At 48.0% G+C, this 13,848-nt stretch overlaps 1 protein-coding gene across 3 annotated transcripts in view; it reads left to right on the forward strand.

The window, feature by feature from the left end:
• Positions 1-13,848, forward strand: part of LOC143930508 (sperm flagellar protein 1-like) — a 170,697-nt gene that overhangs the window by 22,827 nt on the left and 134,022 nt on the right. For 2 of the 3 annotated variants that reach the window (XR_013262786.1, XM_077454863.1), the window contains exon 3: positions 8,201-8,366. Coding sequence is in view for 2 of the 3 variants with exons in the window: in XM_077454863.1 (XP_077310989.1) it covers positions 8,201-8,366 (166 nt within the window). In the remaining variant the exon portion in view is untranslated. The remainder of the gene's footprint in view (positions 1-8,200; positions 8,367-13,848) is intronic. The other variant, XM_077454864.1, reaches the window with a different exon arrangement.

Below are 13,848 nucleotides of genomic sequence, written 5' to 3' on the forward strand. Positions count from 1 at the left end.
CGGGAAGATCGTCGGACCTAGTCTGGCGGAAAGTCCGGTCATGTGTACGCGGCATAACATTGCCCTGTTTTTGGCTCCATCCATCTTCCCATCAACTCTGACCAGCTTCTCTGTCTTTGCTGAAGAAAATTATCCCCACAACATAATGCTGATAACACCATGTTTCACGGATGGTGTGTTCAGGGTGATGTGCAGTGTTAGTTTTCCGCCACACATAGGGTTTTGCTTTTAGGCCAAAAAGATACATTTTGGTCTCATCTGGCTGCATCTCCTTCCACACGTTTGCTGTGTCCCCCATACGGCTTCTTGCAAATTGCAAAAGGGACTTCTAATGCCTTTCTTCTTGCCACTCTTCCATAAAGGCCAGATTTGTGGAGTACACGAATGAGGCCTGGTTCACACCTATGCGTTTTTTAATGCATTTTCTAACATGGTTTCCTATGGGTCATGTTCACATCTGTGCATTTTATGGAAAGGCCAGGGACTTTTTGCTGGCTTTTGGTTCCATAGACTTCAATAGATCAAAACGTGTATTGAAAAATGCATAATGCACCTGGAATATGCAAACTGCAACCTGCATAGGTGTGAACTTTAATAGTTGTCCTATGGACAAATTCTCCCATCTGAGCTGTTGATCTCGGCAGCTCCTCCAGAGTTACCATGGACCTCTTGGCTGCTTCTCTGATTAGTGCTCTCCTTGCCAGGCCTGTAAGTTTAGGTGGACGGCCATGTCTTGGTAGGTTTTCAGTTGTGCCATACTCTTTCAATTTTTGAATGATGGATTCAACAGTACTCTGTGAGATGTTCAAAGCTTGGGATATTTTTTTTATAACCTAACCCTGCTTTAAACTTCTCCACAACTTTATCCCTGAGCTGTCTGGCGTGTTTCCTGGCCTTCATGGTGCTGTTTGTTCACTAAGGTTCTCTAACAAGCCTCTGAGGGCTTCACAGAACAGCTATATTTATACTATACTATATATTTAATAAATTACACAAAGCATAAGGAATATTGTCATGCATTAAAAAGGGGATCAACGCCAGAGATAAATCGATAATTATCCCGATCTACAAGGGTCTGGCTGCACCTAGAGCAGTGATGGCGAACCTATGGCACGCGTGCCACAGCTGGCACCCAGAGCCATCTCTGTGGGCACGCGAGAGGGTCCTGGTTCACGGTGGGGAGAACATGGCAGCAAACAGCGGCGAGGTACAGGAAATTAACTGCACAAGTGAGTGGGTGGCTCCGCAGCCTCCGCGCGGAAGGCTACAGACCTGAGAGCACGTGAGGGAGAGAAGCAGGCAGCGGCGAGGTGTGGGAAACTGTCTGCATGAGTGAGTGGGCGGCCCCACATTCTCCGCGTGGTAGGCTACAGGCCTGACAGCACGCACGGGAGGGAGAGAAGAGCTTCACTGCTTCATTGTATGGCTGAAGAGGGGCGCAGCATCCATGGCGCCTTCCAGAACTTGAACTCCTCAAACCTCCTTCAACAGTGAGGCCCGGAGAACAGACTGACTGTGGGCCCAGTAGACAAGGACAGGCGAGAGGCACAGGCTGTGAGGGAGCCGCTGGATGGAACAGGGATGGAGACAGGTACCGGGCACAATTATACACTGAATACCTGCAGACGAAGACTGGGGCAGGGAGGCAGAGCCGGGATTGCAGATAAGGACATAGCTAGAGGTCTCCCTTTCTCTCAGCTTTCCACTTTTTCAGCCCCCGTGTCCCCCCCTCTCTCTCTCTGTGTCCTCTCTCTGTCCCCTCTCTCTCTCTCTCTCTGTCCCTCCCTCTCTCTCTCTCTATGTGTCCCCTCTCTCTCTCTCTGTGTCCCCCCTCTCTCTCTCTCTTTGTGTCCCCCCTCTCTCTCTGCCCCCCCTCTCTGTCCCCTCTTTCTCTCTGCCCTCCCCTTTATCTCTGTCCCATATCTTTCTCTCTGTCCCATATCTCTCTCTCTGCTCCCCCTCTCTCTCAGCATCTCTCACACTCCTTCCCCTCTGTGTGCCCCCATCTTTCTGCCCCCCTCTCTCTCTGCCCCCCCTGTGTGTCGCCTATCTCTATCTATCTGTCCCCCCTCACTCTCTGTCACCTTTCTCTCTCTATTTGTCCTCTCTCTCTCTCTGCCCCCTCTCTCTCTCAGCATCTCTCACACCCCTCCCCCTCGGTCTCCCCTCTCCCTCTCCGTCCCCCCTCTCTCTCTGCCCCCCATGTGTCCCCCCTCTCTGTGTGTGCCCCCTATCTCTATCTATCTGTCCCCCCCTCACTCTCTGTCACCTTTCTCTCTCTATGTGTGCTCTCTCTCTCTGTCCCCTCTCTCTCTTTCACTGTGTCCTCCCCTTTATCTCTGTTCCATCTCTCTCTCTGCCCCCCCTCTCTCTCAGCATCTCTCACACCCCTCCCCCTTGCCCTCTCTGTCCCCCCTCTCTCTCTGCCCCCCGTGTGTCCCCCCTCTCTGTGTGTGCCCCCATCTCTATCTATCTGTCCCCCCTCACTCTCTGTCACCTTTCTCTCTCTATGTGTCCTCTCTCTCTCTCTCTTTCTCTCACAGCCCCCTTTCTCGCTCTCTCACAAACCCCTATCTCACAACCCCCTCTCTCTCACACACAACCCCCTCTCTCTCTTACACACACCCCCATATCTCTCACACACCCACTCTCTTTTTCTCAGCACCCCTCTCTCGTGAATTGCCGTGTTGGCACTTTACAACACAAAACCAACTTATTTATTTCAGTTTGGGCACTCAGACTCAAAAAGGCTCGCCATCACTGACCTAGAGTATGCTGTCCAGTTCTGGACACCAGTCCTCAGGAAGGATGTAATGGAAATGGAGCGAGTACAAAGAAGAGCAAAGCTAATAAAGGGTCTGGAGGATATTCGTTATGAGGAAAGGTTGCAAGCACTGAACTAATTCTCTCTGCAGAAGAGAGGGGATATGATTTTAATTTATAAATACCGTACTGGTGACCCCACAATAGGGATAAAACTTTTTTGCGGAAGGGAGTTTAACAAGACACATGGCCACTCATTAAAATTCTTTCTTTACTGTAAGAGCGGCAAGGATGTGGAATTCCCTTCCACAGACGGTGGTCTCAGCGGGGGGGGGGGGGGGGGGGGGCATCGATAGTTTCAAAAACTATTAGATAAGCACCTGAATGACCACAACATACAGAGATATACAATGTAATACCCAAATATAATCACACACAGAAGTTGGACTTGATGGACTTGTGTCTTTTTTCAACCTCACCTACTATGTAACTTCATAAGCCTTTACAGGTTACCATTTTAGAGTTACAGAGGACCGCAGGTGGTGGAATTATTGCTTTTGCTCTAACATTTGTGGCATTACCTCGTGTGGTGCGATCGTCGTTTTCGGATGCGCATGGGACCAATGCTTACTTTCACCTTTGCATTTGTTTATGTACATTGTACACAGATGTGTGACAGATGTTGATGTGCACTGTGGACAGGGACAGATGGTGCTTGGTGCACTGGTATGGGATGGCTGCAGTCTGTGTGATCTGTGTAGCTGAACAGTAAAGTCATCAGCTACGCAGAGATCACTGACAGGCTGCAGAATCCCCCCCACCCCCCACTGAGCCCTTACTGAGCTCCAGAGGAGAGCTGACACAGAGGCAAGTGCCTCTGTTGACATTGTGTGATTGCCACGAATGGACACAGCCATCACAGGGTCGTGCATGGTGGGGCACTCATTCTGACAGGACGTAAGGGAATAGCACTTGTCCCACCCGGCCGTTTATGCATCGTGTGGGAAGCGGTGTATTTTTTCCCCCAAAAATTGCATTCGAAAAAACGATGCGCAAATATCACGTGGCCTATGAAATCAGCAGACCTGTGTGCAAGATCAAAAGCGGGCCCTAGGCATTAAGAACAACAACAATATGACGCGCAAAGCGTGTCGTGGTGAACAGTGGACATGTCTTAAATTGCACTAAATATTGGCTTAAAGGTGGTGTTGTTTAGGGCTGCAACTAACGATTATTTTCATAATCGATTAGTTGGCCGATTATTGTTTCGATTAATCGGTTAATAACCTTAAAAAAAAAGTGGGCCAAATTGACGTTTAATAAATAGGGAATGCGGAGTGTATGGTGGTGAGTAGTATGTACAGGAGAGGAGTGCAGAATGTATGGCGGGGGGTAATATGTACAGGAGAGGAGTGCGGAGTGTATGGCGGGGGGTAATATGTACAAGAGAGGAGTGCGGGGGGTAATATGTACAGGAGAGGAGTGTGGAGTGTATGGCAGGGGGGTAATATGTATGGGGGAGGAGTGCGGAGTGTATGGCAGGGGGGTAATATGTACATGGGAGGAGTGCGGAGTGTATGGCAGGGGGGTAATATGTACATGGGAGGAGTGCGGAGTGTATGGCAGGGGGGTAATATGTACAGGTAAAGAGTGCAGAGTGTATGGCGAGGGGTAATATGTACAGGGGAAGAGTGCAGAGTGTATGGCAAGGGGTAATATGTACAGGGGAAGAGTGCAGAGTGTATGGCGAGGGGTAATATGTACAGGGGAGGAGTGTGGAGTGTATGGCAGGGGGGTAATATGTACATGGGAGGAGTGCGGAGTGTATGGCGGGGGGTAATATGTACAGGGGAGCAGTGCGGAGTGTATGGCGATGGGTAATATGTACAGGGAGGAGTGCGGAGTGTATGGCGGGGGGGTAATATGTACAGGGGAGGAGTGCGGAGTGTATGGCAGGAGGGTAACATGTACAGTGGAGGAGTGCGGAGTGTATGGCGGGGGGGTAACATGTACAGTGGAGGAGTGCGGAGTGTATGGCGGGGGGGGGTAACATGTACAGTGGAGGAGTGCGGAGTGTATGGCAGGGGGGTAACATGTACAGTGGAGGAGTGCGGAGTGTATGGCAGGCGGTAACATGTACAGTGGAGGAGTGCGGAGTGTATGGCGGGGGGTAGTTAGTGGAGAGAGGAGGAAGAGGAGTGCACCTCCTGATAGTCTGTCAAAGTTCCAAGGATACCAGACAGTATAATTATCCCCGTGATAGCAGCCAGTTTGTCTTTGAAGATGGGGAAGGGGCAAGTTGTGAAAGAAGAATACTTGCAGTGATTTGGGGGTATAAGAGCATGCTGCATGTGCTAGGAGGGCACACTTTGGGAGGGGAGATAAATTGTGCAGGAAGGGGGGGTTGAATAAAAAATCTGACCCCCCCAGCACAATTTCTCTCCTCTGCTAAAGTGCCTCCTAGCACATACAGCATGCTCTTATCCCCCAAAATCACTGCAAGTATTCTTTTTTGACAACTTGCCCCCCGTCTCTGTGTCTTCTTCTCCTGCAAGTGCCAAGCATTAATATTCTGTACAAACCTCAGATCAGCACATCCCATCCTGTTGTGTCCATTCTCCTCCCCCTCCTTCTCCTGTCTGTGACATCCGAGCCGAGGAAAAGGGGGAGGGGACTTCAGTCCATGTGTTAGTGTGAGGTGGGCAGGAGGGGGGAGGAAGGGAGAGAAGCCGTGCAGTACACAATGTAATCGCAGTGTGTGGGAACAGAAACACCCCACACAAGCTGCAAGCCAGTCACTGGAGCCAATTGTGGAGGTGAAAGAACCAGCAGTGACTCCCAGCAGCACTAGCGCGGAGGAGGAGGATGTAAAATCCTCCTCCGCATTCAACGCTGGGCTGTGACGTCACTGGTTGCCAGACGCAAGGCGGCTATAGCAACCAGTGATCAGGAGGAGGTGGAGGCGGAGCTAGAGCCAGTGCTATGGCAGCTCAGTCCGCCCCTGTTCCCAGATTGCCAATTTCATTCCGGGACACTTTATTGTCCCGGAATGAAGGTGCCCGGGACTGGGGACAGAGATATAAATTACGGGATAATCCCGGGCAATCCGGGACACGTGGGCACCCTGGGAACAAAGGTGGGGGGGAGTAGCTTCAGGGGAATAGCACTGCTCTATCTAGGCAGGAGGAGATTGTCTCTCAGACATACTAGAAAGTGACAGGGAGAGAGGGAGGGGGAGATGCAGAAATGCTGAGGACAGAACTGGATGAACTGGATGACTGAGGCACGTAATCTGACCACGCTATTAGGGATCAGCAGCTATGATAACTGTGGTCAGTTTAAACAGGGGACGGCAGCAACAGGCAGGATCAGCCAGGTATTGTACAGCATAGAAAGGGACAATTGACAGTGCAATCTCTGTGCTATCTCTCATGCCTTAAAGGGACAGGAGCATTTTTTCATTTGTAAATATTGCTTAGCTCTTTAATCAAATCTTAGTTTTACTTATGGCTGAATTGAACCAAGGTTGCATATACAGTAAAAGAAATCTCATCATGTCTTTTGCATTACTGACTGCCACAGCAACAGTTAAAATACTTTGTACTGCAGCACTCTGGAAAGTCTGATTGTGGCTCTCTCACACAAAGCAGCCATGAACACCTAAGCATGAGTGCCATTGGTCATTGGTGTCAGTAGGAAAAATAGTACCCCATTGTTGGTGTCAGTGGGAGAAATAGCGGCCCAATGACTGGTTATAGGCAACTATAGGCTGGATATTTGAAGAGCACACTTACCTTGCAGTAGGCTGTGGTATATGCCGCTGCTCTCTCCACCTCTTCCTGCTGCTGGAGCTATGCTCCTACTCTTGGATAGTGAATGATTGCACAGTTTGTACACAGAGCTGGAGCAGGGTAATGGAACAGCTCTGGGGCACATGGCTTGGATCAGCAGAACTCCGAGACAGTTGATGGGTATGCCCTCCAATGATGCTTGCTTCCTACCTGACTTTTTTTACTTTTATTTTTTTTTATCGTTTGCCTCCTGCCTAGGAGATTTTTTTCGATGTTTTATTTAAAAATATTGAACTCACCAATACGGCAAGATTGGAAAGAAAACAAACATGAGGAATTTAGGGTAATTCTGAACAAAATGTATCAACGCATTTTTATTTAGAGAAAGGGTCTCCAAATTTTCTGAATAAAGGGCCAGTTTACTGCCCTTCAGACTTTCAGGGAGCCAGACTGTGGCCAGTGTGAGTAGAAAATGCTGTGGCATCAATGGGATTAAAGAATGCCCCATTGTTGGGGTCAGTGGTAGGAACAGTACCCTATTATTGGTATCAGTGACACAAATTATCCCCCATTGCTGGTGTTGAAGGAACAAAGTCTTGGCCACATCCAGCCCCCAGGCCACAGTTTGGAGACCACTGATTTAGAGGATAAGAAAAAATGTACTTCAAGGCCAACTCCAACTTAATGTTTTTCTCGCAGCTGACTCTCTTTAATGCTTTGGAATGTGGACAGGCCATCACTGGTCCTTCATTGTACATGATGAGGTTGTAATACCTGCAGCTGGCAATAAGCAGTAGGGGACCACTTTTTTAGTACAGAGTAAGCCTGAGGGTGCGAGGACGAAGGTAAATATAGCTGCATTATTGGTATATGTGGGTGTTGGAGAACAATGGTGCTCAACAGGGGGAACATTGGTGGTCAAGGGGAAAATTGATAAGAGTAGGGGAACTTACCTTGCAGTAGTCTGTGTCCTATACCACATATCTCACTCCACATCCTTCTGCTGACTAAACTAAGGTTCCATGCGCACTGGAGCTTTTTTCTGGACGCCAGATTGAGGGAAAAAAAGGCTGGTTGAAAAACGCTCCTTTAACATGGTTTTGTACTAACGTTTATGAGTGTTTTTTAGAGTTAGCATATATGGGCGTTTTTAATAAAAATACACAGAGGACACTTGAAAAATCCCATAATGCATTGCAATTTTATGGCATTCAGAGAACAGCCCATAAACTCCACTGCTGATAAAAGCTAACACCACACCGCCCATAGCGTCAGCGGTAAAACACAGCTATTTTTTTTTTGCGGATTTGCGGCGCATTTTTCGCTTTTTACCCCCCGCTAGCGGCCGAGAAAGGGTTAAAACCGCCAGCAATACGCCACAATAGCAGCGTTTTGCCAGCGGTATTTCACACTACAGACAATGATGCAGCTTTTTTAGGGCGGATTGCAGGCGCTATTTCTAACTCTATAGAGCCTGCAAAACGCCCTGGTGTGAAAGGGGTCTTATACTAAACAAACGTTAAACCCTTGCAGTATAGGATGGGGATGGGGTAACATAAATAAAATAAAATGTAACATAAAACTCTCTAAAATGTTTAATCGTTATTTGTGAACATTACAGATAATGTCTGCTTGTTGATTTGCAGCAAAGTATTTCCCAAGCTGAACTTCCACATTCCAGATGACATCATCCGCAAGTTGATTGCCAATACACCAGGAGTGATTGAGCCAGTTCTATATACTCTGCGACAGAAGATCAATGAAGGACTGCAAAATAAGAACCAGAGAGAGAACAATGCACACCAAGTAAAGGTCCAATTATTAATCGTCTGGTTAAATTTGTGTGACACTCTGTGCGCTATAAATCAGGATTTGTGAATTAAGTCTTAAGAAAATCAATTATTTTGAGTAGGCATGCATGTATCCATTATTATCTGCTAATTTATCCAAATGAGAATGGATAAAAATCACTAGTTTATGTCTGGAATCCCATGGTAAATGCACTTTCTTGTGAATGCGATCTGCTGCAGTACTTGCAAAGTTACTTGCAGCTTATAGATGAGGTTTTTCAGTCACATAACTTTGCTCCTGAATCGTTTCTAATGCATTTTAAGTGGTGTGTTTGTGTTTTCTCCTGAACCCAACATACAAAAATACTGTAGAGGCATACCCCACTTTTAAGTACACAATGGGGTTTATTTACTAAAGCTGGAAAGTGCAAAATCAGGCTCACTTCTGCATAGAAACCAATGGGCTTCTAGCCGCAGCTTGTTCAATTAAGCTTTGGTAATAAAACCTGGAAGCTCATTGGTTTCTCTGCAGAAGTGAGCCGGATTTTGCACTTTCCGGCTTTAGTAAATAAACCCCATTGTGTACTTAAAAGTGGTGTATGCCTGTATATTGTATGTATAAATGTGAAGTGCTTACTGATGTTGGTAAATAGAGATAAAGAGGTTTATTTACTAAAGCTGAAGCGTGCAAAGTCAAGCTCAATTCTGCATTGAAACCAATCACCTTCCCGGTTTTTATGCCAAAGCTTAATTGAACAAGCTGAGGTAAGAAGCTGATTGGTTTCTCTGCAGAAGGGAGCCCGATTTCGCACTCTCCAGCTTTAGTAAATAAACCCCATAGTGCTTGCAAAGGCCATATAATTTCATATTACATTTTTCCAGTGTACACAGTATGCTACTTAATTATCAGAAGATATAAACTTGACCAGGTTCAGTGAACCAGCCAAGAGTTGGTTCTGAAAGGTCATGCTAGGTTCAGTCATGTTACACATGCACAGGGGCAGTTGAGGTATAAAATGGTAGGCAACAAATAAATAAATATCTGAAAAGTGTGGCATGCATTTGTATTCAGCCAGTCAATAACTTGTAGAACCACCTTTCGCTGCAATTACGGCTGCAAGTCTTTTTGGGGATAACTCTACCAGCTTTGCACATCTAGAGAGTGACATTTTTGCCCATTCTTATTTGCAAAATAGCTCAAGCTCTGTCAGATTGGATGGAGAGCATCTGTGAACAGCAATTTTTCAAGTCTTGCCACAGATTCTCAATTATATTTAGGTTTGGACTTTGATTGGGCCATTCTAACATATGAATATGCCTTGATCTAAACCATTCCATTGTAGCTCTGGTTGTATTTTTAGGGTTTTTGGTTTGCTGGAAGGTGAACCTCTGCCCCATTCTCAAGTCTTTTGGAGACTTTTTCTTCTAGGATTGCCCTGTACTTGGCTCCATCCATCCTCCAATAAACTCTGACCAGCATTCCTTGCCCTGCTGAAGAAAAGCATTCCCACAACATTATGCTGCCATCACCATATTTCATAGTGGGGATGGTGTGTTCAGGGTGATGTGCAGTGTTAGTTTTCCACCACACATAGCATTTTGCTTTTAGGCCAAAAAGTTCAATTTTGCTCCCATCTGACCAGAGCACCTTCTTTCACTTGTTTGCCTTGTTGGCTTCTTGCAAACTGCACTTCTTATGGCTTTATTTCAAAAACTTTGCTTTAAACTTTTCCACAACTTTGTTTCTGACATGTCTGGTGTTTTTTTGGTCTTCATGATGCTGTTTGTTCACTTAGGTTCTCTAACAAACCTCTGATGGCTTCACAGAACAGCTGTATGTTATACTGAGATTAAATTACAATCAGGTGGACTCTATTTACTAATTAGGTGACTTCTGAAGGCAATTGATTACACCAGATTTTAGTTAGGGGTATCAGAGTAAAGAGGGCTGAATAAAAAATGCACATCACAATTTTCAGATATTTATTTGTAAAAACAAATGAAAACCATTCATCATTTTCCTACCACTTCACAATTATGTGCCACTTTGTGTTGGTCTATCACATCCCAATAAAATACATTTACATTTTTGGTTGTAACTAGTGATGGACGAACTTCCGACGGGACGTTTCGCGAACGTGGACCGCGAACGCGGCTGATAGTTCGCAAACCGTAACGTTCGCGGCGGGCCCCATTGACTTCAATGGGAGGCGAACTTTGCAAACATACAGGTCAAATTTGCAGCCACAAAATAATTACTAGCTGTGCAAACATAGTCCCACCACATGGCCAATGACATAACACATGTATGAGGTGAATCTGGGATCGACAACTACAAGCATTCTTTTTTTATATGTGAAATTGTTGTGACAATTCAGGACTGTGGAGCGCATGAAGGCAATGGAGGAGAGGGAAGGTCAGGGTAGGCAAAGAAGAGGGTGCAGGAGATGATCACCAGCAGCGTGACATACAGCAATGACACCTGCACAGTGATAGAGTCATCTGACACCAGCACCGTGATAGAGAGCACTGACATCAGCAGCGTGACATACAGCAATGACACCTGCACCGTGATGGAGTGATCTGACACCAGCACCGTGATAGAGAGCACTGACATCAGCAGCGTGATATACAGCACTGACACCAGCACCGTGATATACAGCACTGACACCTGCACCGTAAGCAGCCCCAGGAGGAAGTCAGCATAGCACAGGGATGGTGGGAGCTCCTCATAATGAGCATAGCACAGGGATGGTGAGAGCCCCTCATAATGAGCATAGCACAGGGATGGGGGAGCCCCTCATAGTATGCACAGCAGAGGTACAGCCCCAGGAGGATGGTGGGAGCCCCTCATAATAAGCAGCCCCAGGAGGATGTCAGCATAGCACAGGGATGGTGGGAGCCCCTCATAATAAGCAGCCCCAGGAGGAAGTCAGCACAGCACAGGGATGGTGGGAGCCCCTCATAATGAGCATAGCACAGGGATGGTGGGAGCCCCTCATAATATGCACAGCAGAGGTACAGCCCCAGGAGGAAGTCAGCACAGCACAGGGATGGTGGGAGCCCCTCATAATAAGCAGCCCCAGTAGAAATATGACACCGCTCAACCCCTTCAAACAGGAGGGTACGGGCGGTGTGCTTTTTTTGGACAAGGAAGTGAGCCAAATGAAGAAAGAAGGTCTGTGTGCTCGATTAAAAAAATTGTTTATAGACATATACATGGTCTACTGGTCACATGTGTTGAATTCCTCCGAGATCCATGCATCATTCATTTTTAGAAATGTGAGGTAGTTAACACTGTCGTGAGCTAGGCGAGTACGCTTATCGGTCACGATCCCCCCTGCTGCGCTGAACGTCCTTTCGGACAGGACACTGGATGAGGGGCAAGCCAACAGTTCGATTGCAAATTGGGCAAGCTCTGGCCAGAGGTCAAGCCTGCCCACCCAGTAGTCCAGGGGTTCATCACTCCTCAGAGCGTCCACATCGGCCGTTAACCCGATGTAGTCGGACACCTGACGGTCTAGGCGTTCCCTGATGCTGGATCCGGATGACACCTGTCGATGGGTCGGCTGAAAGAATGACCTCATATCCGAAGTCACCAACACATCTTCAAACCGGCCTCTTCTTGCAGGCGCTGTTGGATTGGTACCCGCAACTCCTTCTCTGGGAGTGGGAATTGCTCCTCTGCCAGCGCACGCAAAAGCAGAATGCAGCATTTCTCGAAGCAAGGCCTGGAAGTGCTCCATTCTGACAGCCCTCTGTGACGGCGGTAACATTTCCACCATTTTGTGTTTGTACCGGGGGTCTAAGTACTTTGCCATCCAGTACTGGTCCTCGACCCTTATGCTTTTTATACGGGGCTCCTGCTCATCATCCAGGATAATGTCGTCCTCTTCATTCTCCTCTCCCCATCCACGCACAACAACAGGGATCCCAGAAAGGTTTAAAGCATGCTCTTCTTGCTCCTCCTCATCCGCCCCGGCACCATCCTCCTCTGACTCCTCTTCAGACTCCTGTTGTTCACTTGTCTCAGATGGAGTAGCCCCCCCTGGGAATTCATCCAGCATTGCGACTTCCTCATCTTCCCGCTCCTGCTCCTCCACAGGTTGATCAATGACACGACGCAATGCACGCTTCATAAAGAAGGCATAAGGTACCATGTCACTGATGGCGCCATGGCTGCGACTGACCAGTTTGGTGATCTCCTCAAATGGCTGCAGAAGTCTGCATGCGTCGCGCATGAGCAGCCACTGGCGCGGTGAAAAAAAACCCAGCTCCCCAGAACCTGTTCTGCCGCAGAGTTCATACAGGTAGACGTTAACTGCACGTTTCTGCTGGAGCAGCCTATCAAGCATATAGAAGGTTGAGTTCCATCACGTCGGGCAATCGCAAATAAGACGTCTGACCGGCAGATTGTGTCGCCGCTGAATGTCAGCATGGCACGTGCGTCATTTTGCCCTGTTTCAATGCGCTAAGCAGATTGGCACCGTTGTCACACACCACTTTACCAACTGTCAAATTGAGCAGTGTTAGCCACTGATCTGCCTGTGAACGCAAAGCTGAAAGGAGTGCCAGGCCAGTGTGGCTCTTGGATTCCAGGCACAACAGACGCAGCACGTCATGGCAACGTCTCACCTGGCATGTCAAATAGGTTCTGGGGAGCTTGGGCGGCGCAGCGGAAGAGACGCTAGCAGCGGAAAAGGAGGAGTCAGCCGAGGAGGAGAGGGAGGAGGATGGAGTAGGAGGAGGAGGAGGAGAAGAAGAGCCAGGCCTGCATGCAATCCGTGGCGGTAAAACCAAATCTACACGGGTGCCACGGGTTACATGCTTGACGGCCGTCAGAAGGTTCACCCAGTGGGCAGTAAAAGTGATATACCTTCCCTGCCCGTGTTTGCTAGACCACGTGTCTGTGGTCAGATATATCTTGGCACCGACACTGTGTGCCAGAGATACATTCACTTGCCGCTGAACATGGCCATATAGCTCTGGGATGCCCTTCTCTGAGAAATACTTCCTTCCTGGGACCTTCCATTGTGGTGTTCCAATGGCCACAAATTTTCGAAAGGCCTCAGAGTCCACCAGTTTATATGGCAGTAGTTGGCGGGCTATCAGTTCTGACAAGCCAGCCGTCAACCGTTGGGCAAGAGGGTTATCCGGCGTCATAATTTTCTTACGCTCGAACATTAGGCCCACGGAAGCCTGCCTTTTTGCAGAAAAATGTGAGCTTGGCATGATGGAAGGTGGAGTGGAGGACAATTGTGAGGAGAGAGGAGAAGGAGAAGTAGGACGGTGAGAGCCTGGAGTGTGGCTTTGTGTGTTCCGTTGCTCCCACTGGGCTCGGTGATGGCTGCTCATGTGCCTTCTTAAGGCGGTCGTCCCTAGGTGAGTGTTGGGCTTACCGCGACTAATGCGTTGACTGCAAAGATTGCAGATGGCAACACTATAGTCAGCAGCGGACACGTTAAAAAAAGCCCACACTGCGGAGCCATGTACCGGTGTCCTGG

The sequence above is a fragment of the Lithobates pipiens genome, unplaced genomic scaffold, assembly GCF_037356315.1.
Source record: "Lithobates pipiens isolate NorthernLeopardFrog02 unplaced genomic scaffold, aLitPip1_a1.2 Scaffold_25, whole genome shotgun sequence".
Lineage (NCBI taxonomy): Eukaryota > Metazoa > Chordata > Amphibia > Anura > Ranidae > Lithobates > Lithobates pipiens.